The sequence below is a fragment of the Ornithorhynchus anatinus genome, chromosome 20, assembly GCF_004115215.2.
Source record: "Ornithorhynchus anatinus isolate Pmale09 chromosome 20, mOrnAna1.pri.v4, whole genome shotgun sequence".
NCBI classification, from domain to species: Eukaryota; Metazoa; Chordata; class Mammalia; order Monotremata; family Ornithorhynchidae; genus Ornithorhynchus; species Ornithorhynchus anatinus.
The window spans coordinates 24,076,448-24,103,735 of record NC_041747.1 but is presented as its reverse complement, the minus strand read 5'-3'; the positions used below and the strand labels follow the sequence as shown (position 1 = coordinate 24,103,735).

Genomic DNA, 27,288 nt, shown 5'->3' with positions numbered 1-27,288 from the left:
TCTCTTTCCAGGAGAGAGTCAGGGGGCAGTCCAGTTGGCAAGCAAACTGTCCTCCAAAGAGCTGCCCGGCAGCCCTAAGTGGCCCAGATGGAAGGGATATTAACCCCCGTGAACAGGGGTGGTAAAGGGGCTTCAGAAGGCTTTAAGAACCAGATCTACCGCTAAATGCCAATGTCTCTGATGTTGTTCTGGGGGGTGGGTTCTGACATAATGCATTGGAAAGCAAAAGTTTTCAGCTCTAATCTTGTAATGAAGCATCCCTCTGACATCCCATCTGCCACTGTTCACCTGTTACTTTATAATTCATATTCAACAAAGATCCCCCTTTTAACAACTCTCCTACCCATTAAGAGACCCTCCCACCCCTATCATTATTATCATTATTTTGTCATTTGTTAAACACTTCCCATGTGTCAAGCACTGTTCTAAGCACTGGCGTAGCTACAGGATAATCAGGTTGGATACAGTCCCTTTCCTACACAGGGCTCAAGGAAGGAGAATGGATATTCAATCTGCATTCCACAGTAGAGGAAACTGGAGAATTGAAAAGTTAAGTGACCTACCCACAGTCACCTAACAAGCATATTGGCAGAGCTGGGATGAGGTCCCAGGTCCTCTGACGCTCAGGCCTCTGCTCTTTCCACTAGGCCATGTGGCCTCTTCACAAATCCCAATCCAACCAACTTCTTCCAAATCCTTTCACAAGTTCCAACCCTAGGGAGATGTTCCCTCCACTCAACTTCCCCCCACCCAGCCCTTTGGCAGTCAGAAGGTCATGGGTTCTAATCCCTGTATTGCCACTTGTCTGCTCTGTGACCTTGGGCAAGTGATTTCATTCCTCCATGCCTCAGTTACTTTATCTGTAATATGGGGATTAAGACTTTGCGCCCCATGTGGGACTCAATTAACTTGTACCTACCCCAGTGCTTGACACATAGTAAGTGCTTAACAAATACTATTATTATTATTATTATAACACAAGGGGATAAGACTGTTGATCTTCCAGACTTGTCAGCTTCCAATTGAACAGCAGGGGACAGGCTTCTTGGATATCACCAGCCTCTCTCTTTTTCTTTTTTTTAATTGATATTTGTTAATTCCTTACTGTGTGCCAGGCCCTGTACTAAGAGCTGTGGGTAGGTAGAAGTTAGTCAGGTTGGACACAGTCCATATCCCACATGGGCTCATGGTGTTAATCCCCATTTTACAGTTGAGGTAACTGAGCCATAGAGAAGTGAAGTGACTTGTCCAAAGTCATCCAGCAGACAAGTGGTGAAGCCGGAATTAGAACCAAGGTCCTTTGGACACCAGACCCGTGTCGTATCCCCTAGGCCATGCTGCTTCTTACACTGACTCTTGACATTTCATGGTGAGGGCAGTGTTTCTAAATCATTTTTAATCTAAAGTTCAATCAATTAATGGTAATCAATCAATCAGTGGTATTTATAGAGCGCTTCCTATGTGCAGAGCATTGCTGTAAAGGGGTTGAGAAAATTCAGTACAACAGAGTTGGTAGACAAATTCCCTGCCCAGTTAATGCTAGTATTTCTATTAATTTCTGCACATAGTAAGCACTCAATAAATATGACTGATGGCTTGATTGACTGATTGAGCTCTTACTTTCTGCAGAGCATGTGCTAAGCACATGGTATAATACAATAAGAGTATGTAGACATGATTCCTGCCCTCAGAAGCTTACCCATCATGAATTCAAAGACCATTAGACCGTAAATCCTGTGAGGACTGGGTTTTGTCTACTTACTCTACTGTGCTCTCTCAAGCGCTCAATAAATATCATTGGTTGATTGACTGAATGACAATCAGTTGCCAATCATTCCTTATCGAGGATGCATTTTGAAAAAAATCCAGAATCTGTGCAAAGTCAACCTAGTTTTACGTGGTAAAAGGGCAGCTAGGTTGGGGGTTTATTTAGAACAGTGCTGGACTCATAGTAAGTGCTTAAATAGCACAAGTATTATTATTATTGGGTTGGATTTGCACCCTTTATTCACACACCCCCTTAGTCCCACAGAGCTTATATACATAAGTTCTAATAATTTATATATTTATATAATTTATATGATTATTTATACATTTATATTAATGTCTGTCTCCCCTTCTAGGCTGTGAAACTCAATGTGGGCAGGGAACATGTCTACCACCTCTGTTGTATTCTCCCAAGTGCTTAGTACAGTGCTCTGCACACAGTCCATGCTCAATAAATACCATTAATTGATCGATTAATTGGTAATTAGTGAAAAAGGAACGAAAGTGAAAATCTTACATGTCGATGGTGGGTTAGTAGGATTTAGAAAAGGGGTTAATAACTGGGTCCAAAGCCTTAAACTCTCTGTCCTCAAAATCAAACCCTGTCTTATGGCTTAAAATACACAATGTTCCACATGACCAAACCTGTCCAAAAGTAAATATTTCAGACTGCTGAGAGAGGACATCAAGGAGGAAAGCCATCACTATGTCCTTACCCCAAGAATTATTTGGTTCCTCAAACAGGAAGATTGGGTAGCCTCTTGGTTTGATCCAGCCCAGGATAGTTTACATTCTCAAAAGGCTAGTCAGAATCTGAGGTGGGGGGAGAAGAGTATTCCTGCTCAGTGCTTTGGGGAACAATGCGATTAGAACATTCACCCTCCTGTTTCCCCTCAGCGGTGAAAGAGAGATTTTCGATCCCTACTGGGAGGGCAGCCCTCTGCAGTTAATGCTATTTAAAGAAACTGTTACCGAACAGATATAAAACTCAATTCCCAGAATCTCAGAGGCCTTTTTTTTTTCAAATTAGAATCCTCCACTTTGCCAATTTTTTCTCCAGTGGAGGACACGAATATTACTTGGACCAGGAAAACATGTGACAATAAAATACAAAGGATTGGGAGTGGGGGGAGACCTACCTCTCCTTGACACCCAGATGCCACGTTTTCATGTAGAAATTTTCCCTTCCAGCTTCGCTGCCCTGTTTTCTGGGTGCTGAGAAAATCTAGAAGGCAAGAAATGGGAGAAAAGACAGGAAGGCAGAATAAGATTGTGGTGGGGAGGAAGACAGAGTGAGGGAAGAGAAAGGAGATTTTGAAAAGGGCAAGGGTCCTGTTTAGTTCCTTCCCCAACTCCCTCTTCTCAGGTCCTGGTGAAGTGAGATGCTTTAACAAGAGCAGTATCATGCACCCTTTACAAGGTGTCAAGCACTGTGCTAAGTCCTGGGGTAGAAACAGTAAAATCAGACTAGACAGTCTCTGTCCTCCACGAGGCTGACAGTCTAATGGGGAAGGAGAACAAGTATTGAATCCCCATTTTACAGATGGAGAAAATGAGGCCCAGATAGGATAAGTGGCTTGCCTAAAGTCACCCATCAGGCAAGTGGGAGAACCAGGATTAGAACCCACTTCTCAAGAGTCCCAGCCTGTCCTTTTTCCATTAGCCCACACCTTCGACCACAAGATTGGTCTAGTGGATAGAGTACAAACCTGAGTTAAAAGGACCTGGGTCCTAATCCTGTCTCTGCCACCAGTCTGCTGTGTGACCTTGGGCAAGCCAATTAGCTTTTCTGTGCCTCAGTTACCACATTTGTAAAATGAGGATTAAGACTGTGAGCCCCATGTGAGACAGGGACTGGGTCCAAACTGATTGCCTTGTATCTACTTAGCACTTAGTACAGTGTCTGGCACAGAGTAAGCACTTAACAAAGACCATTAAGAAATAAAAATAAAATAAAGAGGTTTCAGGAGAAGGTATCAAGGAGGTGGGACCTAGATGGGCAAATAGGAAACGACAGCGAAAAAGGAAGATTTGGCCCAAAGAACTGCTAATTATTTCTGTGTGAGGGGTCTGTGGAGGCATGAAGTGTCTCTTGATGGTTGGACAGAGTTCACCCTCTGAGATGAGCATTTCATACTTCTTGGTAGCATCGTCGACGTGTTGGACAGGAATAAGGGCTCTGGAAGAAGCTCTTCCCTTGCTCCCCCCTCACCCCTCACCCCTCCCGACAATGCCCATCTTTTCCTGGCTTCCTTATCTGCGTAAAAACTTAATGAATGATGATCCTAGAATTCACTAAGCTGGAGAAGGGAGAAAAATGATTTTTCACAGAGCGCCTGACAGCCACTTTGTTTTCACAGAAGGAAACTCAATTTATCTTGAGTGGACTAAAGGAAGCAGTGTATGATTTATTTTGGGATGGAAAGATTACGGGGAGAGGGTAAAGGCCAAATAGTTGAGTTAGACTAATGTTAACCCCTTGGGTACCCCTCTGGGATAGCAGCTAAGGACCTACAAGAGCCAAGCTGAAGAGTAAAGAAGTTAAACTGAAGGTGAATCCGTTTGAGAAGCTAATGGAGTTGGCCACCAAAATTTCTCTCTCTGGAACAACCCAAGAGCGTACAGACTTTAGGCTTTTCATTGCCTTCTGAGGAGGAAATAATTCAACTTTGCAGAGACAGGTGGTCTTTCAGGGATCCAGAATTTCCATGTGCCATTTGGAAGCCAGGTTGAGCAAACTTCTCTAGCATAGCTTTCTTGCACTTAGACAACAGACCTCAGACTTCTCTGTTAGACAAAACATCCTTGAATAATAATAACTGTGGTATTTATAAATACCAAGGTATTTTTACTGGGGGGGGATACATTCTAAGCAGATCAGACACGAAGCCTACCTCACATGTAGAAAGGAAAGCAAGGCCCAGAGAAGTTAAATGACTTGCCCAAGGTCACACAGACAGCAAGTGGCTAGTGCTGGGATTAGAGCCCAGGTCTTCTGACCTCAATCCTGTGCTCTTTCCACTGACTTATAATTTTTTTTATAGTATTTGTTAGGCATTTACTATGTGTCAAGCACTGTTGGCAGATAATCAGTTTGGTCGCTTTTCCTGTCCTACATGGGGCTCACAGACTAAATAAAAGGAAAAACAATTATTGAATCCCCATTTTGCAATTGAGGAAACTGAGGCACAGAGAAGTTTAGTGTCCCATCCAAGGTCACACAACAGGCAAGTGGCAGAGCCAAGATTAGGACCCAGTTTCTCTGGCTCCCAGCCCCAGGCTCTTTCCACTAGGCCACGCTACCTTGTTTTGTCAGCCCAGGTTTCAAATTTATCAAGTTACTTTGAATTAATTCTACTTCTGATTTCTAAGGAGTTACCGCTCCCCACGACCCTCCTCATCAATTTAGCATCATCTTCCAAGTTAGGTCCATTGCAACGCCCTCCACCTCGCCACTGATAAAGATTTTCAGTGATAAAACTTCCTCCTAACTGGAGTGGGCAGTCATCTGATTTTACCAGTCGTGTGTGCAGGCAGCTGACATCTGATCCAGTGCATGCTTGGCACTGGACCCTTTTTTTTTTTTTTTGTGTGTGTGTGTGTGTATTTGTTAGGTGCTTACTATGTGCCAACCACTGTACTAAACTCTGGAGTAGATGCAAGCTAATCAGGTTGGACACAGTCCCTGCCCCACATCACTCAATCACCCTGGCCTCCCCTACTTCACCTCACTACTCTCCTACTAGAGAAGCAGCGTGGCTTCATGGACGGAGCCCGGGCTTGGATGTCAGAGGGCGTGGGTTCTAATCCTGGCTCTACACTTATCAGCTGAGTGACTTTGGGCAAGTCACTTGACTTCTCTGAGCCTCATCTGTAAAATAGGGATTAAGACTGTGAGCCCCACGTGGGACAACCTGATGACCTTGTATCTCCCCCAGTGCTTAGACTAGTGCTTGGCACATAGTAAGCACTCACCAAATACCGTTATTATTATACGAGTTAATCAGCTTTCCTGTTTCCTATTACCTCTCTAGACTGTGAGCTCGTTAGAGGCAGGGAACGTGTCGCAGTGTACTCTGCAAAGCGTTTAGGACGGTGCTCTGTCAACGCTCAATAAATACCCCTGATCGATTTCTGGATCATCCCATTCAGCATCTTGTAATGGTTTGGGGCCTTTCAGTAGTGTCAGGAGTCTGTTAGTCCTGGGCAAAACCTCCTCCAGTCTCCACCATCAATGGTCTCCTGACAGCCCCTGCCCACTGTTCCTGCTAAGCTCCGTGGAACTTTTGCTGGCACACTGTCATATAGTGAGTGATTTTGTCCAGAGGTGCTAAGGCTGAGTCTCTGCAAGCCCAATGCAAACTAAATCCCACACAACTGTTATGGCTCTACTGGAAGCTCCTTCAGGACAGGAAACCGTCACCCTCTCTCCCAAGCTCCTCACCCAGTAAGCGCTCATGGCTATCGCTTGATGGTGGGACTTCTGTGCCTAATAATAATAATGATTCTGGGACTTGTTAAGCACTTACTCTGTGCTAAGCACTGTTCTAAGCGCTGGGTAGATACAAGGTAAGTCAGGTTGGGCACAGTCCCTATCCCGCATAGGGCTCACACTCTTATCCTCCTTTTACAGTTGAGGTAACTGAAGCACGGAGAAGCAAAGTGACTCTCCCAAGGTCACACAGCAGACAAGCGGCGGAGCCGGGATTAGCACCCACGACCTCTGATTCCCAAGCCCGTGCTCTTGCCACTAGACCACGTCACTTCCCATGCTGCCTACGGAACTGGTCTGACAACAGTCAGGTTTCTTTGCTCCCTGCCTTCTCTTTAGTGACCTAAAGCCAGTACCATTCGTTTTCCTAAAAGCTGCTTTCTTCATCTTATCCCTCCCTTTCCTTAGGATCTTGTTCTCCATCAAGCCTAGTGTTTGATCCTCTCTCTCCCGGGGCTTAAACCTTCCCAGAGGTTAAAGCTCCTCAGATAAAGCTGAGGAGTAGAGCTATGAAATTCACTGCCCCGCTTCCTCCCTTACTCTTGCAAAGAAAGGCCCCAAGAGTGAATTTTTGGTGAATCCACAGTAAATTGAAAAACTTCCCCATAAGTAGTGTAACACACCCCCTAGTGGAAATAACCCAAATATCCGCATTTCCCTCTCTCCTCTTCGACCGAATCCAGTAGGGAAATAAATATTTCATTGCTGTAGTCATTCAGCTTTTAGTCATTCAGCTTTCCATTGTACCAGCTATGTGTATATTTAAAGGAAACTTCTATTTCACTCGGTTGAAACTACCCCCAAGAGTTACTGAGCACTCGGAAGCGGCACAGTTTCACAGTTGCAAATCTTGCGCTAAAGAAAACTCGCATTTTAGGGTTTGCCACGCCCAATGCCTTCCGATCATATTTATTGAGCGCTGTGTGCAGAGCACTGTACTAAGCGCTTGGAATGTACAACTAGGCAACAGATAGAGACAATCCCTGCCCAACAACGGGCTCACAATCTAAAAGGGGGAGACAGAGGCAAAACTCAATGCATGCACAGAAACTCCAAACATGTTAGAAAATTCTTCCTTCCCACACCACGGCTCCTACATTCACATTCCCTTCAAAATGTACGTCTCCCCACTAGACTGTATGCTTAATAATAATAATAATAATGCTATTTATTAAGCACTTACTAGGTGCCAAGCACCATTCTAAACACGGGGTAGATACAAGGTTATCAGGTTGGTTACAGTTCCTGTCCCATATAGAGCTCCCAGTTTAGATAGGAGAAAGAAGGATATAATCTCCATTTTACAGATCATGAAACTGAGGCACAGAGAAGTTAAATGACTTGCCCAAGGTCACACACACATCTGATAAATGTCAAGAGCTGGGATTACAACCCAGGTCCTCCGACTCCCCAAGCCAAAATACTTACAGCTGGCACTTCATTTTTAATGGTAAGCACTTGACTCTGTCCTACGAATCGACCTAGAGCAGAGCTTGATACGTAGTAAGTGCTTAATAGGAAGTGCCATCGTCTAGTGGATAGCGCAAGGGCTTGGGAATCAAAAGGACCAGGGTTCTAATCCCAGCTCCGCCACTTGTCCACTGTGTGACCACGGGCAAGTCACTTAATTTCTCTGTGCCTCACTTCCCTCATCTGGAGAAGGGGAATTGAGTGTGAGCCCCATGTGGGACAGGGACTGTGTCCAACCTGATTACCTTGCATTTATCCCAGTGCTTAGAACAGTACTTGACACACAGTAAGTACTTAATTACCAACGTTATCACCATTTTTAAAAATCATATTAAAAATGACATAATGATGTCCCCATTTGGCATCCTGAAATGGAAGCTCAACTACAGTGAACTTTACCCTTATTCCCAAGGTTTTTTTTTCTGTGATTTGAAGAGAGAACAACTAAGATTGATCTTGTGCTTTATGGGTTGCCCTATAGATATCCCTTCCGCCTCTACAGTTCCTGCCTGATCTGATGTTTGTTTAAATGTCAGGCACTGAGCAAGTTTTCTACCAACCTTTCCTGATCCTTAACAGCATGTTCAACCATATTCAATTAAAATGAAACACTCTTCTAAATGTCTGCCAAAATAAATACAAGGCTCCTTGGGATTCGATCTTCTTCTAGGATTGGCTGGCCTCACTCCTCACTGGGGATCAAAGAAAGAATAACTGCCCTCCAATGGGGAAAGAACTGGAGCACAGCACCAACTCCGGAAAACCATTTCACTTCTCATCTCAGTTCCCGATCTGCATGCATTTAACAGTAGCGAGGGGAAACAGCGTGGCCTAGGGGAAAGAGCATGGGGCCTGGGAATCAGAGGACTTGAGTTCTAATCCCCATCGCCATTTGCCTGTTGTGCGACTTTGGGTAAGTCGCTCAGCTTCTCTGTGCCAGTTACCTCATCTGTAAAATGGGGATTAAGACAGTGGGTTTGGGTCCAACCCGATTATCTCGTATCTACCCCAGTGTTTAGTACAGTGCTCGGCACATAGTAAAGCACTTCTTCTTTACATGCCGTCATTTCCAACCCACAGAGATTCCTTGGACACAGCCTCTTCAGAACGACCCATCTTCTGCCATAAAGTCGCTCTGGCATGGGTATCCATTGAGATTTCTTGGTAAAGATACAGAAGTGGCTTACCGTTGCCAGCTTCTGAGTCTCTGCCGTAGTCTTTGATCAGTGTTTTGATCATTTGATCAACTGCCTTTGACTCTTTCCCCTGCCACTGCGGCCCAGCCCAGGAGAATAAGATTTCATCTCACGCTTTGGCAGACCTTTCCATTGTGGGTAACCCTATACGGCAGAGCTCTAAGCTTCATCAGCGCACGCCAACTCCCCTGCCATGATAAGGTGTCCATTCATAGGAGAGAGTAAAGTGCTTACCATTAAAAAAGAAGTGTCAGCCGTATTTTCCATCTACTCTCTAAATTATTTCACAAACTGGCATGACTTTTTTTATCCCTGTGAAGAGGCGCGGGCTACATTAGTAGTATTGGTGGATAGGGAAGCAGCATGGCTTAGTGGGTAAAGCACGGGCCTGGGGGTCAGAGACACCTGGATTCTAATCCCTGCTCTGCCACCCCTCTGCGGTGTGTCTAGGATAAGTCACTTCTCTGTGCCTCGATTCCCTCTTCTGTAAAATGGGAATTAAAACTGAGCGCCTCATGTAGGACATGGGCTGTGTCCAACCTGATTAGCTGGTATCTACCCCAGCACTTAGAAGAGTGCTTGACATATAGAAAGTGCCTAGCAGATGCCCTTAATATTACTGTTAGTAACTAGGAAAGAAGAAATGGAAAAAGTTAAATTGAGAGTTCAGGATTATACTAGTGGCAGCAAGTGGGTTGGACTAAATGCTCCAATCCGTGATTGGAGTGCAATTTGCTGCAAAACTAACAGAAAAGCCACCGGATTAGGATTTTGACACATTTTTATTGTGAAATATTGGACTTAGAAAAAAGTACAAAATGTCGACAGTAAGATGTGTGCAAGTACAATTTTCAATAGTCTATACAGGTGAAGAGCTGGAAAGCTTCACTGTAAAATGCATATTAAGACAAAAACTATTGGAAAAGGACCGCTTTATTCACAGGCTTAAAATACATAAATAACTTGAGCCCAAGTGGCTATCACTGGTCAATGCTAATTAACAGCTGAAGACAGGCTATAAAGCACAAGACACTGTATCTCCTTGCAGGATCCACATTAAAAGAACATCAGTTCATTATGTCAATACACTACAGCTCCAGGTCATCGTTCGTGGCTCCGGAACTTAACCAATTGACAACTTTAAAAAATTCAAGTTAAAAAAATGAGGTTATGAAATAAAGATATCGGGTATTTAGGTAGGACTAAATACTGTGAAGCCCCTAAAATATTTTAGCATGGGAATTTATAAATTCAGATATTTACGATAGTGAACTTCTTAAAAAAAAAAGTCCGACTGCAGCTTCAGCAGGTTTCTTTCAAACCGGGCACGTCAAAAATGAAAAATTTAAAAACCACACTGACAACAGCAGGTTGACAAGAGGCTTATGAAACTGGAAAAATATCAGTTATAAAAAATTACTAAATTTTCAATGAAATCAGTCATTTTGGATTTAGCAAATCTCGACGTGAAAACTCACCATAGGATAGCAGCATTTTCTACCCTAGAAGTACTAAATGTAAGTAGAATTTGTAATAAACCTACAAAGAAGACATGGATAATCCTTCAGTACACAAAAGAACACCTCCTAGAAAAGAACTGGTATTTCCCAAGTAAAATGGATTCATTTTCCTTGCTACGGCTGTGACTACTTCCTGATAGGACCCTGCTGGAGAATTCTGGAGTACGATTCTCCACAGAAAGCAAGTCTAACTATGGGAAGTACAAGCTATTTAAAAGGATGAGGAAAAAAAAGATACACAAAACACCTAAACTTTTGCTCTAGAAGAGCTATCCCTTAGGAGAACATTCAAAGTCATTGCTGGTTCAGGTCGTACTTTCTGAGATATTCAGAAAAAAAGGGGGGGGGGGAGGGGGGAGGTGGGAGGGGAGAGAAAGAAACCCTGCCTCAAGTTATGTCAAGAAGGTAAGCTAAAGTCCCCTAGGAGCAGTGTGAAAAGGCTGAGATGAACAATTTGTAAGTACGAGATCAATCGCCTTCCAAGGTTGGTAGTTACGGAATAAAGGGCCAAATTCTTTTGCTACTCTTTTCAGGCATCCATCCCTTACCTGACAGATATCTGGGGGTACGGGTTTTCTTGTGAAAACACCAGAACCTAGTTATTGGTTCCACATTCTTCTGGAGAAGAACTTCAAGTGTCCTTTACAGCGAGTGGGGAAAAATTGGGGAATTTTAAAAGGCCAGGTGTGCTCACGGGCACCAACCCAACTAACCGTATCAAGTGGAGAGATCAGAGGTAAGACTGATGTTTGTCTTTTAAACTAGCACTACACACTGGGGGGGTGGGGGGGGCACGCCCTAAAAAAAAAATCCATCCTCCTTCCCCCCGCCAAAAAAATTTCTAGGACAGAATGGAAAATCTACCACTGCCAAAAGAGTCCCCCATGGTTTTGAGCACCGATTGGCATGATGATATCCAGGATCAACAATTTGCACACAGACACAAACTACTAAAATGATCTAAAGTCAATATTCACCATCCATTAAGCTAGTATTTAATGCAACCGGGGGCAGTTTACTAGCTCTTTTGAATTTTTAGTTGGGCCTCTGTACATATACATTTATATACACACATTTATGAAAACATGATCTTAAAACAAGAAACCTTATGTACAAAAGACCAACATTCCTATAAATAAAAACATCGGGTGGCAAAAAGGCACTTGCAAGTAAAAATTGACAGTAGTTTTTACAAAACAAAAGACACACTTAAACCTTGTACTGTACAAGATGTTCAGAAAATTTCAATGACAAGGATGAATCTACTAAGCTACTCGATGCTTACCACTAACCATGGAAACTTTTAAAAAAGTATGTACATATATTATACTTGTGAATTTCATTTAATAAAAGCACCATGATTCCCTCCTTAATTTATATTTGAAAAGAACACAGTGGCCAAAAACCCAGCGTTCACAATGTTCCTTATTCACAAAGTTCTTCTATTCCTAAATTTGAAAACTGAACATCAGCTGAAATTAGCTTAATAAAAACAATGAGATCAACTGCCACTTTGAACTCGAAAAAAGTACACCAACTCTATTATTGCAAGTTGTGTTGAAAACAGCACTGCTGATGTGCCTTTTGAAACTGTTCAGTAATACTATTGCCGGCAAAAAAATTCCTGGGTATCAGAAAAATAAAAATAAAAAAAAGTTCCTTCAAGCCAGTTGAAGTATCAAATTTGAATAGTCTGTCAACTAAAAAAAAAAAAAGCTGCATCTCAGTTACAAAACTGTATAGGAAACATGCCAACTTATCCGGTGTGCAAAAATAGGTTTTCACTACACAGAATTTTAAGGGCTTCAGAGAATTACCCAAATTTACACTTTGAGCACAAACACCAATGAGTAGCCGTTTCCTCAAGGAGACGTTAGTATGCTCCCGCTTTTATCGAATTTTTTACCCTTTGACAAAGCTGCAACCTGCTTGAGTAGCTCCCTGTTTTTGGCCTGTAGTAAACAAAAAGTTTGAGAGATTAAGAACAGGGAGCAGAGAAAAAAAACCCCAAAACACACCACCACACACTCTGAAGAAACTACCCCGGTTTACTTTACATCCTAAACAGATCCTCCGAGACACGTTTTTCTCAGTAGAATGAGCGGGTACGTTGGTTTGGGTAAAATACCGTGTTCCAAAAATGACAATTTAGGCTTCGCTTTAAGGATGCACCTATACAAAGGAACATCAGAGGATTACACCCGGACAGTATTCCCTACCTCCTTCCCCAACGATCCAAACTGGACCCTCTTCTGCTGCTAATAACGAATGGCTTTTACATGCCAATAAAGAACTGCCCTGGGTTCTGTGGCCCGTGGGACCCAAGCATCTAAGCTTGCTTTTCCACATCATGCCCAATTTAAACCTTCCAATGACCCCAGATCCAAGTACAAGCTTTTCCAGAGAATCCAAAGCTGACCATCGCCTTACCTCACTACATTTCCCTCATTTTTTTTTCTCCAGTCCACACTGGACCCTCCCAGTCAACCAGCTTTGCTGTTCCAAACTCGGTCTTCCTCCCTCTGAGTTTTATAACATTCACGCTCTTGCCCATTTGATTCTAAGGGCGGTGAGAATGGTCCCAATGACCTAATTCAACCCTAGGCACCAAGGACAACACCGAGTAGTACTAATATCTCATTGCTGATGCAGGTGACTGTAGGCCTTGAAAAAGGATCAAAAATGAGCAGAGAGTTTGATTTTTTTGAAAGCACGTTCTGAGGGATGAAATAAATGACTTTTCAGGGGTCGGTAGAGGAGAACCATTTTTCTCCGCTCTGATGCTACTTGTTGGGAAGGGAGGAAAAACCCATGTGACTGGCACTGGGGAAGAAGTCTGGGAAGGGTGGTACAGTTCCTACAGGATCTTCCATCTTTGCCAGGAGGAAAGACCAGGAGATCTGATTCAGGCCTTGATTTACAAGAAAAAGATGGGGCCTGCTTTCGAACAGTTAATAAATCACTGGTGTTTACTGAGAGATTACCGTGTGATTTCCAACATTGCTGTCAATCCCAAGAGATCCCAGAGGGGTGGAATTTGAGCTTTTTTGGCACTTCGTTCTAAATCCTCCCCTCTCCCCACCCCAACTACAATTCTTTAACCCGTGGCCACTACACGGAGAAGCAGCATGGTGTAGTGGACAGAGCACAGGCCTGGGAGTTAGGAGGTTATGGGTTCTAATCCCAGCTCCAGCACTTGTCTGCTGTGTGGCCTCAGGCAAGTCACTTTATTTCTCTGTGCCTCAGTTACTTCATCTGTAAAATGGGGATTGAGACTATGAGCCCTGCATGGGACAGGGACTGTGTCCAACCTGATTTACTTGTATCCACCCCAGCGCTTAGTACAGTGCCTGGCACAATGTAAGCGCTTAACAAATACCACAATTATTATTATATGCCACATTTGGAAACAAGGTAGGACTATAACACATCACCTTGCCAAGACAGAGCATGGAATCAATATTGGGTAGTATCAAAGAATGGGGGGTTTAAAAATCAACCAGGTGAAGGGGACAGGTCACTTTCTCTCTTCTTCCCTGACTCAAGCTTTCCTGATTTCAGGCCCACTTTGGGGTGAAGTGGTGAGAAGCAGATGGGGGGTGGGGGGATGTCATGTCTTTTATGCGGGGAACACCAAATGTGATCTGCAAAGGAGAAGACGACTGCAGCTTTTGGTAGCCACTGTGAAGTTAGGGGAACACGTGTCACTAAGTGTTAATGTTGAATCCTGGAATAGTTATTTGGTCAGAAAGACAACAGCCCAAAGCTACAGGAAGGGAAAATGCTCGACGGCTAAACAGCTCTTGCTCGTTTTGTACACTTGTGCTGCGCGCCGCTTCACCGGTCTCATGAGAAAGGGACCGAGAGACAAGTTCCTGAGCCTCTTCAAGCACCACACGGTATCTGAGGATGATGCACTGGGGGACTTCCCTCTCGGTGATTTACGGTTTCCACAACGTCGTGAAGGATTTACCTGCAGTTGCTCTACGGTTTCTTTGTGGGCTTTCTCCATACTGTTCATCTTGGTCCTCAAATTAGACTCCTGGTACTGGAAGTCCGCCTTCAATTCAGTCAACTTAAAAAACAACAACAACAAAAACCCACACACAAAAGACCTGACATGTAAATGAGTATTTACAATCAATTGCATTTGGTTCCTCACACCGAGTCGTGTGTGTGTGCGCACGTGTGTATGTATGATATTTATTAAGTGCTTACTATGTGCCAGGCATTGTTTTAAGCTCTGGGGTGGGTATAAGCAAATTGGGTTGGACACAGTCCCTGTCCCACATCCGGCTCACAACCTTAATCACCATTTTAGGGATGAGGTATCTGAGGCACAGAGTAGTGAAGTGATTTGCCCAAGGTCACACAGCAGACAAGTGGCAGAGCCGGGATAAGAACCCATGACCTGACTCCCAGGCCCGAGCTCCATCCGCTAGGATACGCTGCTTCTCCAAACACACACACATATAACCAGGCTTTCTGGAAGATTCATCCTTAGCTCTTCTTCCTTGAAGCTTTCTTACCAACACTGGCAAAGAGCTTTAATCTACTCGAATCAAGGTATCGATCTTGGCCCAGATAGCCAAACCCGACCGGCTGTGGATTCCGCTTCAGGATCAGGCTGCTCGGGGCGGAGTTTCACCTGCTCTCCCTTTGGCTGAAGTGAAATTTGATCAGACTTGGATGGCTTTCTGCTATTCGGGGGTCAGGGGAGGTAATTTGAAGGCAAGTGGGAAAACAAGGCCACATGCCCTTCTGGTCTTGTCACTGCGTGGACCATAACAGGGGTCAAGGGTCTACTACCCAGCAAATTCACAAGATTGATCTCTATCATCTAACCGGAGCAGATCGAGATTGGATCCAAGGCTCCAAAATCAATCTTCCTTAAAATCTTTGACCTCTCCCATTTCCTTTCCATTTGACTAGCAGCATGGCCTAGTGGATAGAGCACGAGCCTGGAAGTCAGAAGGATGTGCGTTCTAATCCTGGCTCCGCCATTTGTCTGCTCCCTGACCTTGGGCAAGTCACTTCACTGGGCCTCAGTTCCCTCATCTGGAAAATGGGGAGACAGTGAGCCGCATGTGGGACACAGATTGTGTCCCACCTGAGTAGCTTGAAAGTAGCAGCGCTTAGTACAGTGCCTGACACAGAGTGAGCACTTAATACTATTTCAAAAGAAAATTCGGACATTACAGTAGACATCATTTTAAAGGTAGATATCCTACCGAGTTTCAAGTTGAAAAGTTATTAAAACTCTCGCTTCTTTGAAGCCCTGATCATCATTCCTTTCCCTTATCTTTGACTTCCCAAAGGCAGAGGTCATTTTTCCTGCATCGCACATAAGACGTACGATGGTTTCAAGACTGTGCAGTATGGTCGCAACTTTTCTAGCCTGAGATGTACAATTACGTCCACCTGATCTCAACTAGGCAAGTTTGGTATGTTTCAATGAACAAGCTCATCTTACCTTCTTATCCTTTTCCAAAATGGTTTGATCCCTTTGCTGCAAGAGACGCTTAAGAGACATCACTTCCTCCTTCAGTTGGCTGATGAGGACAAAATTGTCAGTTCCCCCACTATCTGCTGACTGGTTTATAGAGCTACTAGAAAGAAAAAAAAGAAAAATGATGTCACTTGAAGCAAGAGAAAAACAGCGTCTGTTCAAAATGCATAAATTAGACAATTCCACAAACATCCTTAAGGCTAATGCAAAAAAATATGTACCTGACAGAAATTGATGCAACTGGCAAATTACCTTACTAATGGCACACATTACATACACCTGCAGAAATATAATTCAGTATTAGCTTTTAGGGGGTCACAAGTACTTTTAGCGTAAAGCAACAGGCAGCCACTCTGTATAGCAATACCAGAAGATTTCTGGATCAGTGAACTACCACAAATCTACTTTCACCACTTTATGATCAAAAAACATGTTTATTCAGGGAGGTCGGTCAATTCTCAGCTCCAAGTTTGGGATCCGACTGAAGGGTAACGGAGCCATTTTCATTTGCAAGTCTGTGGCCTTAGTTTACGTTCGAAACAGATCAACGCGGAAAGTGCAACTTTCCTACTCCTAAAGTTCAGTAAGAAAAGTAACGGACTCATCTGATACGAAGACGGACATAAAGGTATGAAGGTGCTATTCTTCTGCCTCTCACAGTTGTCAAGCGGAACTAGCATCAACCACCACTTTCCTGACCGACGGACTTGTCACAGCACTATGGAAATCCCACTTTACCTATCTCCATTGGATGGCTTGGATTCCAGTTTGGGTTTTTTCTTTGGAGTTTCATTCTGAATAGCTGCAGAGGATTTATGGCTGAAACCAAATAATAAGCATTCACCTAAGCAGGCGGACCTCATATAAGGGTCATTTGCATCAAGCTAAAATGTATATTCTAAACATCACGGTGTTTTAAAAGCCTCGAGTGCCACAAAACTCAACTATTTCAAATCCCTCCCCTCCAAACTCTTCAGAAATGGCCAAAGATACACGTTTACAACAAATTAAAATATTTACCTCTGTTTCCACAATCCCTGGTCTTGTTCGGGACTCAGATTGCTGATTCTGAAACATAATACAATACTTAGTTAATGACGACTTTTGATCGTTTCGTCCTGTAATCGAGAAAACTGAAAAAAGCATCCTCTGTTGAAAAGCTATTCATATATATGAAGACTTATTAAATCAATCCATACCCTATTTTTCTCCAATGCATATTCTTTGAAGCTTACCTCAAAGGCCTTATTTTCTAAGCCTTTGATCACCCGAACCACCACGTTCACTCACACATCTCCTTGACTGTTATCATGGACACAGAACTCTAATAGAGATGGGCAATTCACCATGCCTGTTTTTTATTTTTAACCAGTATTCCCAAAACTCCTCGGACTGTATTTGTTCTCTTCCCCATCTTGATGCAGTCATCTTGTAAACACCCTAACTGAACTGTCAGAGAGACCAATGTGACATGTCCCCTTCTGAAATCGGGGTGAGGGGTCTTTTTGAGATGCATCTCTCGATACAAAAGCCAACTCCCTCGGGTCATTTTAGGTCACGAGCTGACCTTCCAAGACAGTGACTGTCCACTCCCCGGACCCAGGAGCAGGAACAGGGACCATCCGCGTTCTCTTCGGCGGTCTCTGATGATTTCCGATAGGTCTTAGCACCCGACACCAATGTATCAGTTCTGAAAATGGGGTGGGGACCCAATTAACTCTCCCTCTCGCTGTCCTCAGTGTTGCCCGCAGGCTTTCAGCGTGGATTTAAGGAATGGCCCGGCCTATCGGGAGAAACGGAGGAAGTGATCCTGGCAGATGGGGTTGGATTATGCCAAATCTAGACTCTGACATGTTCTCTTCCATTTCTCTGAAGAGAATGCTAAGCCACAGGAGCAACGTTGGGCCTGTCATTTACTCCCAAGCAGTGAAAACTCTTCCTTTCTTCACTTCCCTTCCAAATTTTTCAGTTCTTCTCATTTGACAGCCACTGAATCTGTTCCTCCCCACCCCACCTTATTTTAAAAATAGTATTAAATAGTTAAGCGTTTACTATGTGCCAGATACTGTACAAGTCAATCAGGATGGAAAGAGTTCATGTCCGACGAGGGGCTCACCGTCTTAATCCCTACTTTACAGATGAGGCAACGGAGGCCTGTAGAAGTAAAGTGACTTCCCCAAGGTTACAAAGCAGACAAGTTGCAGAGCCGGGATTGGAACGCAGGTCCTCTGACTTCAACCCTGCTTCCCCAGTTTATTTTTCTCACCCTCCCTAAAAGTCTTTCCTCTTGAGGGAAAAAAAGCGTGAGATATTCTCCCTGCCCTCGAAGCATAGAAATCTTTGCCACGACTGCTTGTGAGAGAGAGATAGGTAGCATGGGAAGACCAAGTGGAGGAGAAGGGGATGGGGGTCTGGGGCGGGAGGGGAGGCCAAGAGAAAGGAACTATGTTGACTGTTACACTTCAGTAGGCCCTTCTTTTACAGTTCCTATCATTATCCCATCCCACAGAGAGCTAAGTTTCCATTTCAAAATGAAACGATTCCCAGTAGGAATATCTTCTCTGTCCTCCCTCTGGGCTCTTTTGATCTAAGTGAAGGGTCGATTTTACTGATATCTCTACTACAGCCTGGAATCCAAGATGTGAAATTATTACAAAGCCAACTGCCTCCTTGCAGAATCTTGGGAGTTTTAGACATATTAACTACATTTCAATTACCTCCATGGGGTTTTGGAAACCTTTAGATACCTTTGAAAATCCAAATGCTGACATAAATAACCCATAAAACCCAACTTTCTGCCTTTTCACCTGTTGCCCATCACTTCCCAGAAGTGTACTTTTCATTCTGAAAGGCTAACAGACAAGTCAAAAGTAACCTGCATTATGAGACTGTAGCATAGTTTATCTTTTTCCACTCACGATATGCAGATACATAAATATCTGCCCTTAGCCTTTACATGATTAATTTCTTAAATGGCAAGCACGCTGCTAGAAGAATCATATTTATTGAGTGCTTACTATGTGCAGAGCACTGTACTAAGTGCTTGGAAGAATTAGCAGCTAAGTTCCCTGCCCATAACGAACTTTCAGTCTAGATGAGAGGCTAAATTCTCATGCACCCATTTCCTCAGAGTGTAATCATACCTGCAATCATGACCCTAATAATTCAGTAACAAATGTTTCTCTCTAAAAAAGCTGGTTGTGCTTATCAAAAAACTGCAGAAATTTCAAAATTCTGGTTAACTGCAATACCAAATGATAAAGACACACACAGCAGTAAACAAACAATTGTTTGTGGAAAGAAAAAAAAAAGACAAAAAAACCAAAAACCACCGACCAAAAAACCCCCACAGGACAGCCCGATTTTGCATCCAAAAGCATTAAAGGCCTCCCAAAAGCAGTGTGGCTCAGCAGATAGAGCACGGGCCTGGGGTTCTAATCCTGACTCTGCCATTTGTCAGCTGTGTGACTTTGGGCAAGTCACTTAACTTCTCTGTGCCTCAGTTACCTCATCTGCAAAATGGGGATTAAGACCATGAATCTCACGTGGGACAAGCTGATTCCCTTGTATCTAAACAAGCTCTTAGACCAGTGGTTGGCACTGAGCTTAACCAATACCATTATTATTATTCAGTCCATTTGTGGGGTACAACAGGGCGTGTGCCAAAAGAGCCCAAGTTCTCGGGTGCTTGGTGCCCTGGGTACTTTGGGGGCTGGGGGATCGTTACCACAATTCCTTCTCCTGCGGGAAGGCAGAGGCACTAGGCAAAACGCTGAAGGTCTCCAAAGCAATTCCCGGTTTGCTGCCTGAACACATCCGGCCACTTCCCCCGCAGTCTCCACAGAAGGGAAGGAGTGCCAGGATTTCCAAGCTTACTGCCCCAGCCAACCTGGGTGGTGGCCTGGGCAGGGGAGAACACTGATGGGAGCTATGTGGGTGCCCAGATTCTCGGTCCTCATCCCCACCGAACCAACACCAGGGCCCAGTGCGCCTGGACAGTCCCAAGGCAAAAATACAATCCATTTAGAGGTGAACAGATGTTGAGGAAAGGTCAAATACCCTTCAATTGCCAATGGAGGTTTCGCTTTGATTTCCCTCATGGCCTCGAGTCAAGTTAACGCCTGGCCTTCAAAATTCCGCAGTGGCACCTCACCACAGGGTGGAACCTGAACAGATGGGTTATCCCTCGGCAAGCGTTTGAGGGGGTCGTGGCTCAGAACCTGACTGGGGGTGGGGGGGGGGAATCTCACTTTAATCCCATTTTTGGTTTATAATTCAAGGAGAAGACCAATTTACTCCCTTAATTGGTAGTATACAGTGAGATTCTCCCAGTCTCCCAAGAACACTGAAATACATTCTAAGGGCAGCAGAGCAAAGATTAGTCAGTGTCCACTCTTTCCCTTTTACCTCCTCCTCCTTTGGGCGGCTAAGGCCTCCAAGTCTCCTGTAAATGTTGCTCTGGGGCAAGTGCTGGCTTTACAATTTTTTTTTTAATGGTATTTGTTACGGGCTTACTGTGCGTCAAGCACTGTTCTAAGCAAATTGATCGGCTCAATCAAAGCACTGACTCGGAGACGTGGGGGAGAAGGCAAAAAGGTGACAGTCACCATCCTTGTTAATCACCGAGACAGCCCTGCTCCTCTTCCAACCATCAACCGATCAATCAATGGTACTGACTGAGCACTTACTGTGTGCACAGCACTATACCAGGCACTCAGGCGAGGACCATAGGACATTGTAACAGACATATTCTCTGGCCACGGCAAGCTTAGAGCCTAGGGGAGGCCAGCACCAACGCCAGCTGCGGGACTCACGGTGCCGAACCCCTTCCCACTTCTAGGTTTCTTTCCACGGGGTCGCCGGTTTTCCCTTTCCCCGTGGATGGTGGGTGGCGGGAAAGGGCTCAGGCCGTGGTCTCGGGGGGGAGATCGTCGGGACAAGATCGTCGGGACTTACTTGTGGTGGCCGCTGCCGTGACGGTGGTGGTGATGGTGGTGGTGGTGATGGTGGTGCTTTGAATGGTGCTGGTCTTTCTCCGTGAGAGATGAGGAAGACGAATTGGAGTGTGAAGAGCCCAGGCTCTTTCTCTGCTCCTTCGTCTTCTGCAAAACCCTCTTGTAGGACAGCGTGCAGAGCCAACACAGTAACTTGCCGTCCACCTTTCGGAAAGACGTCTGCGTCAGGTCGACTTGCGCATGTGAGCTAAGGTCGCAGACCCGCTTCTGTTTACCTATCACCCAAGGAAGTAGCTACAAACCCCGAGTTGCCTTTGCAGGAAATGCCAAACAACACTTCCCGGAACTCGCCTGAATATTAAGCAGTCGCTCATGCTCTTAAGGTGGAAATGACACTCTAACAGATTTTTGCTTTGTTTCCTAAAATGGGAAGCACACCACCACTTTGACTCTCAAAAAAAACAAAACAGGATCATGGACCAGAGAGACGCTCTAAAGTTGAACCAAAAAAGGAACACATTACCTTGTAAAAACCCAACCAGCTAAAATAGATTTGCAGAAAGCTTTTCTCTGCAAGGCTCAACAGTGTCCATAAATTGTTTCTTTTTTATTCATCAGAAATCTGCAAGATTTAAGTGACTTAGCTCATGCAGAATTTTGCCACATGCCATATTAAAAAAACCCCAATTTAACACTGCAGCTGAAAGACACTAATTATCTGGGGAGTGGCTTTTCTCTAGACTTTAGCTCGGAGCACGCTGAGAAGCAGCATGGCCTAGTGGAGAAAGCCCGGGCCTGGGAGTCGGAAGGACCTGGGTTCTAATCTAATCCCGCTCTGCCACGTGTCTGCTGTGTGACCATGGGCAAATCACTTCACTGGGCCTCAGTTACCTCATCTGGAAAATAAGATTAAGACTGTGAGCCCCTTGAGGGACAAGGGCTGTGCCTGACCCGATTTGCTTGCACCCACCCCAACGCTTAGAACCGTTCCTGGAATATTATTGTTTAGCTCTTTTAAAAGCAGACAGAAAAGTGAGATCTTCGCCCCACAAAAGCAAAGGGGAGAACTGAAAACCATTAAATAATGTGAGTGTGGCTAAAAACATCTGTAAAAATCAAACTGCTCCTTAAGGGGAGAGACCATCTACTGCCTTTTACCATCGGTGATCGTTATTAGTTTCAGTAGTTGATAAATGGTATTTATGGTGCTTGCTTTGGTCAACACAATGAAGCACGGAAGGCAATTGCAATAGGAGCAGAAGGTAGAGTCTTGGGCCTCAAGGAGGTTCTAGTCGAATGGGGAAAGAAGCAACAACACAAAAATAAATCCATAAACTTCAATGTACCTGAGTGCTAAGGGGGCTACATCAGTTGGGGCGACTAAGGATAAGGGGGCTCACTAGCCAAAAAAGCAGATTTTTACATTTACTACTGAAAACAGCACAAATTAGAATTTTGCCTCTGTTTCAACAATGTTGATATAATATCTGTCAAGTCCAAACTGTGTGTCAAGCACAGTTCTAAGCTCTGGGGTAGAAACAAGTTCATTATATTAGACACAGTCCCTGTCCCACATGGGGCTTCCAGTCTAAGGAGCGGGAGAACAGGTGAAATTGGATTAGAAACCCATGTCTTCTGACTCCCAGGGCCCCGCTTTTTCCACTAGGCCAACGCTGCTTCTCACTAAAATTAATGATATTAGGATAGCATGGATTCAACATCTTACCCCAGGGGAAAATCTCTGAGTTTTCATGGTAATGTCTCTTTATGCTGTGGGAGGACAAATGCCATGAAATCCTGAGATGAAGAGTAATTAAAATGGATGGATTTCGAGTCATTACACTTATAAAACTCGGGGAACCGTTGGACGAGGCCGTTTGCTGAATTCAATTCCTCTGTTTTTAAATCCTTGGCAGGGACGTTTTCAATTAAATTGCACACCTACTTCTAGAACACTCATCAAAGTGTCTTCTACATCTTTCACACACACTCTTGAACTCTTATTTGGGAGGCGGGGAGAGTCCTGCAATGATGGTGTGGCCCCACAATCCGTAGTGGGTTAGTCTCCGGTGGCTGGACACGGGCGAGAACGTGGCCGCCGAGAAGACTACTAAAGCACAGCCACCAGGGCAAGGAGGCACCTGAACAGCAGGCCAGCGCGTCCCTCCGAGAAAGAGAGCGCCGACGGGTGGTAAATACAGATTTCACTCTACCATTACAATGGAAAATCCTTCCTTACGGAAACGCAGGGGTAGGTGAAACCCCCCTCGACCGGGCTTAGGGGGGACGATGTTCTTTGGCCGGCGCGGGCCCGGAGCCATTGGAAGGACCGGCCCGGGCCCGCCTCTGTTGCAAGCGCTCGCTACAACACAAACCTTTCTCGGTCCAGGGCTCTACACGATGCTAGTCTCGGAACCGTCTCCTCGCCCGCCCCTTCCCGTGGGCTCCACCTCAGCACGGAGCACCCAATAGGTGATTTGCTGCCAGAAGGAGTTATCGCTCTCATCAGTTGCCGGGCCGCCGCTCAGGCGGAGAGCGGATTCCCGAGCTGGGCAAGTGGCCCACCCAGCTACATGCCCCCACAATGACACTTCCCCCAAGGACCTTTCGGGGAGGACGGACAATTCCTCGTCGGGGGAAAACTGCCAAGTACACTCGGACATCTCGAGGGGAGGGAGGGTCAAAGAAACCACCCCAGGGGTTTTCTACAAAGTTGCTTCTCGGGGAACTTTCGGTGCCTAACCGCTGTTCTGGGGAGAGAGTGCCCGAAGAGAAAATTAGAAAGAAGACAGGGCCCTGTGGAAAAGCACCCAAGCCCACCCCCTCCCATCTTGTAGGGCCTACGGGTCGGGGGCGGGGTGGGAGACCGACGGAAGATGGGGGATTTGTGGCAGCATGCTCCCGGATTCCATCGTCACATCCCGACAAAATCCAAACCTTTCTTCTTCCTTCCTCCTTCCGGTCAAAAGCACACTGCTGTTTGCACTGCTCGCAAGTCTGAGGGGGTCCGTACTTCTTTTCTGAATTTGTGCAACGCTGACACTTGGTGCCAATAAATGCTGCAATAATGTTACAGTACTGACAGGGCTTGGGCTGAAAATCGACATGACAAAAAACACAGCGATTCAGCGCCGACCATTTAAGCACAACGCGAAGCTTCCCCAAACAGCTTTAAAGCAGTTGTTCTCACGCCCAAATTAGGTCTCCCCCTCCTTTCAAAAGCAGTCTCATAATAATGCCTCCATCTACCGTCCCTTTGCCTTCGTTGAAAACTTAGAGAGTCCTCTGTTACTTGGGCAGATCTAAACATTACAACCACTTAACGAGCAAACAAAAAATCCGCTCAGCGAGTTACATAACAGAAGGCCCCTGGAAGGAACAACGTAAAGACGTGACAACCCATCGAATGCACCTTCACTTTCACCAGTCTCATCCAACGATTTAACAACAGGTGGATGGCAACTATGTGTTTTTTGTAAAAATGTGCTCTTCTATGGAGTTAAAGAAACACTTTATTCACCTATGCTGGAGCTTAGACTTAAGGCCCCTTGTTCACTTCTCTACTACGAAGGCGATACGTCAGTCTTTTGATGGTAGCAAGTGAAAATGCGGAGTGTACACTTACTGTTCCAAACTGCTTCACATTCTGTGCACACTTCTTGCATATTGTATTCGTTTTACTGAAAAGGGAAAAGAAGGGTTTAGACTTATTCATTTGATTTGTATTTATTAAGCGCTTACGGTGTGCAGGGCACTGTACTAAGCTCTTGGACAAATACAATACGGCAATAAAGGGTGACAATCCCTTCCCACAGTAAGCTCACAGTCTGGGGTGGGGGGGGAGAGACAGAGGTCAATACAAATAAATAAAATTACAGAGGCTCATATAAGTGGTGTGGGGCTGGGAGAGCGGGGGATGAGCAAAGGGAGCAAGTAAGGGCGATGCAGAAGGGAGTGGGAGATGAGGAAAAGCAAGGGTTAGTCCGGGAAGGCTTCTCGGAGGAGGCGTGCCTTCGGATGCTATTCTGCAAGCCGGATGACATTTTGAAAAAAAAATACAGAGCGTGCAAAGGTGGATTAAAGTAAACGGTTGGATTCCAAACGTTCTGAATGGAACATTTGCGGCTACTCAGAGAAGCAGCAAGGCCCAGCGGCTAGTCGGGGTCTGGAAGCCGAAAGGTCACGGGTTCTAATCCCGGATCTGCCACCTGTCTGCCGTGTGAACCGGGGCAAGTCACTTCCCTTCTCTGGCCTCGGTTCCCTCATCTCTAAAACGGGGATGAAGAGCGTGAGCCCCATGTGGGATGGGAACGGTGTCCAACCCGATTAGCTTGTATCCACCCCAGCGCTTAGAACAGTGCCGGCACGTAATTAACGCTTAACGGATACCCTCATTATTATTATTATTATAATACTTTGTTGACTACAGCTCACACAGAATGACCCGTCCTCGCCGAAGCACTCGGCACAGGAGAAGCAGCGTAGGCCTAGTAGGCAGAGCCTGGGCTTGGGAGGTCGTGGGTTCTAATCCCGGCTCCGCCACTTGTCTGCTGTGTGACTCTGGGAAGGTCGCTTACCTTCTCTGGGCCTCAGTGACCTCACACCTGGAAAACGGGGATGAAGATCGCGCACCCCACGGGGGACAACCTGATCGCCTCGTAACCCTCCCAGTGCTTAGAACAATGCTCGGCACAGTGAGCGCTTAACGAATCCCATCGTTATTATTATCGCTCTTCTCTGGGCCTCAGTGACCTCACCTGTAAAACGGGGCTGCAGCCCGGGCGCCCCACGGGGGACAACCTGATGGCCTTATATCCCTCCCAGCGCTTAGAACAGTGCTCGGCACATAGTAAGCGCTTAACAAGCCCCATCGTTATTCTTCTTCTCTGGGCCTGGGTGACCCCAGCTGTAAAATGGGGCTGAAGGCCGTGCGCCCCACGGGGGACAACCTGATCCCTTTCTATCTTCCCCAGCGCTTAGAACAGGGCTCGCCACGGAGTAAGCGCTTCACAAATACCATTATCATCATCATCATTATTATGGGGGGGGGGGGCCTCGGCTGCCTCCTCTGGGCCGCCCCACGGGGGAACCGCCTCCTTCCCTTCCGTCTCCCCCAGCGCTTAACAGAGTGATGGTCCCGGGGCGGGGGCTGCACCCACAGCCCCAGGAGGAGGAGGACGAGAACGAGGACGAAGAGGAGGAGGAGGAGGAGGAGGGTCGGTCCTGGGCGGAGCGCTGGGGCCAGGGCTCCGCGCGGGCGGGCTCACCTCTCCTGCTGAAATTCCGATCTGCAGTAGGTGCACTTCACAATGGGGTGGGCGATCCGGCAGTCCTGGGGGGGGGGGGAAGAGCACCGGGGAGAGCCGCCGTCAGGGAAAAGGGGGCGGAGGGAGGGAGGGAGGGAGGGACGGGGGGGTGGAGGGGAAGGGAGGGGAGGCCGCCTTTCCCCCGCCCCTCCCCCGGACCTTGCAGAGCTGCTGCCCCTGGGAGAGCTCCTCGAAGGGGTAGCGCTGGTTGCATTTGGTGCAGGCGTACAGGGCCGAGGCCGCCATCCTCCTCCTCCTCCTCCTGCTGCTGCTGCTGCTGCTGCTGGCGCCGGCTCTGGAGTCCCCGGCGGTGGCGGCGGAGGGAGACGCTCCGGGCCACCCCACTCCAGCTCACAGCGCGGCCCGGCCCGGCCCGGCGGCGGACCACCACCACCTCCACCACCACCCGCCTCACCCGCTTCCTCCGCCGCCGCCACCCATTGGCTGCCGCCGCCCTCACGTCACCCGCCGGCCGCGCGCCGCAGCCCACCCCGCCCCAGGGCCGGCTCCACCAATGGCGGGGCGCCCCCGGCGGGGCTCCCCCAATCCCATCGGCTCAGCCCGCCTCCTTCCCCCCCGCCCACCAATCGCAGGGCCGGAGGGCGGTGCCGAAACCCCATTGGCTCCGCCTGCCCAAGCGCCCCCGCCTCCCCTTTCGCTCGGAGTCCGCCGACGGACTCTCCCCGGCCACCAATGGGGAAGCTCGGGAGGGGGGGGCGCCCGAATCTCATTGGCTAACGTTTCCCCGCCCGCCTTCCCAACCGCCCCCCTCTTTCGCTCGGAGTCCGCCGATGGACTCTCCCCGGCGACCAATGGGGAAGCTCGGGAGGGGGGGCGCCCGAATCCCATTGGCTAAGCTTTCCCCGACCGCGCCCCCCTGGATGGACTGTCCCCGGCCGACTCATATAAGCGCTTCCTCGGTGTCGGCGGTGCTTTTATTGCTCCCGGGAAAATCCGCCCTAACGGTTGTCGGGCTGAGTAGAGTGGTTGAGTCAGAGAACCGATGAAAGGAAGTTTATGACCGCTCCCCCCGCGTCTTCCATAGAGTCCGATGTCCGCCTGCTCTTTCCTCT

General features: G+C 46.5%; 1 protein-coding gene across 7 annotated transcripts in view; it reads right to left on the bottom strand.

The window, feature by feature from the left end:
• The window catches only part of FAM76B (family with sequence similarity 76 member B), a 30,410-nt gene extending 3,827 nt beyond the window's left edge, over window positions 1-26,583 (bottom strand). Inside the window, exons 1-10 of one of the 7 annotated variants that reach the window (XM_029048330.2) lie at window positions 26,375-26,580; window positions 26,177-26,241; window positions 24,535-24,589; window positions 23,847-24,002; window positions 20,911-21,113; window positions 16,975-17,022; window positions 16,693-16,773; window positions 15,919-16,054; window positions 14,419-14,520; window positions 2,907-2,992 (exon numbers count right to left, since the gene is read on the bottom strand). In XM_029048330.2, coding sequence (XP_028904163.1) covers window positions 2,907-2,992; window positions 14,419-14,520; window positions 15,919-16,054; window positions 16,693-16,773; window positions 16,975-17,022; window positions 20,911-21,113; window positions 23,847-24,002; window positions 24,535-24,589; window positions 26,177-26,241; window positions 26,375-26,461 — 1,019 coding nt within the window. In that variant the 5' untranslated portion in view covers window positions 26,462-26,580. The other 6 variants (XM_029048331.2, XM_029048334.2, XM_029048333.2 and 3 more) reach the window with 6 other exon arrangements.
• Window positions 26,584-27,288: the final 705 nt, after the last annotated feature.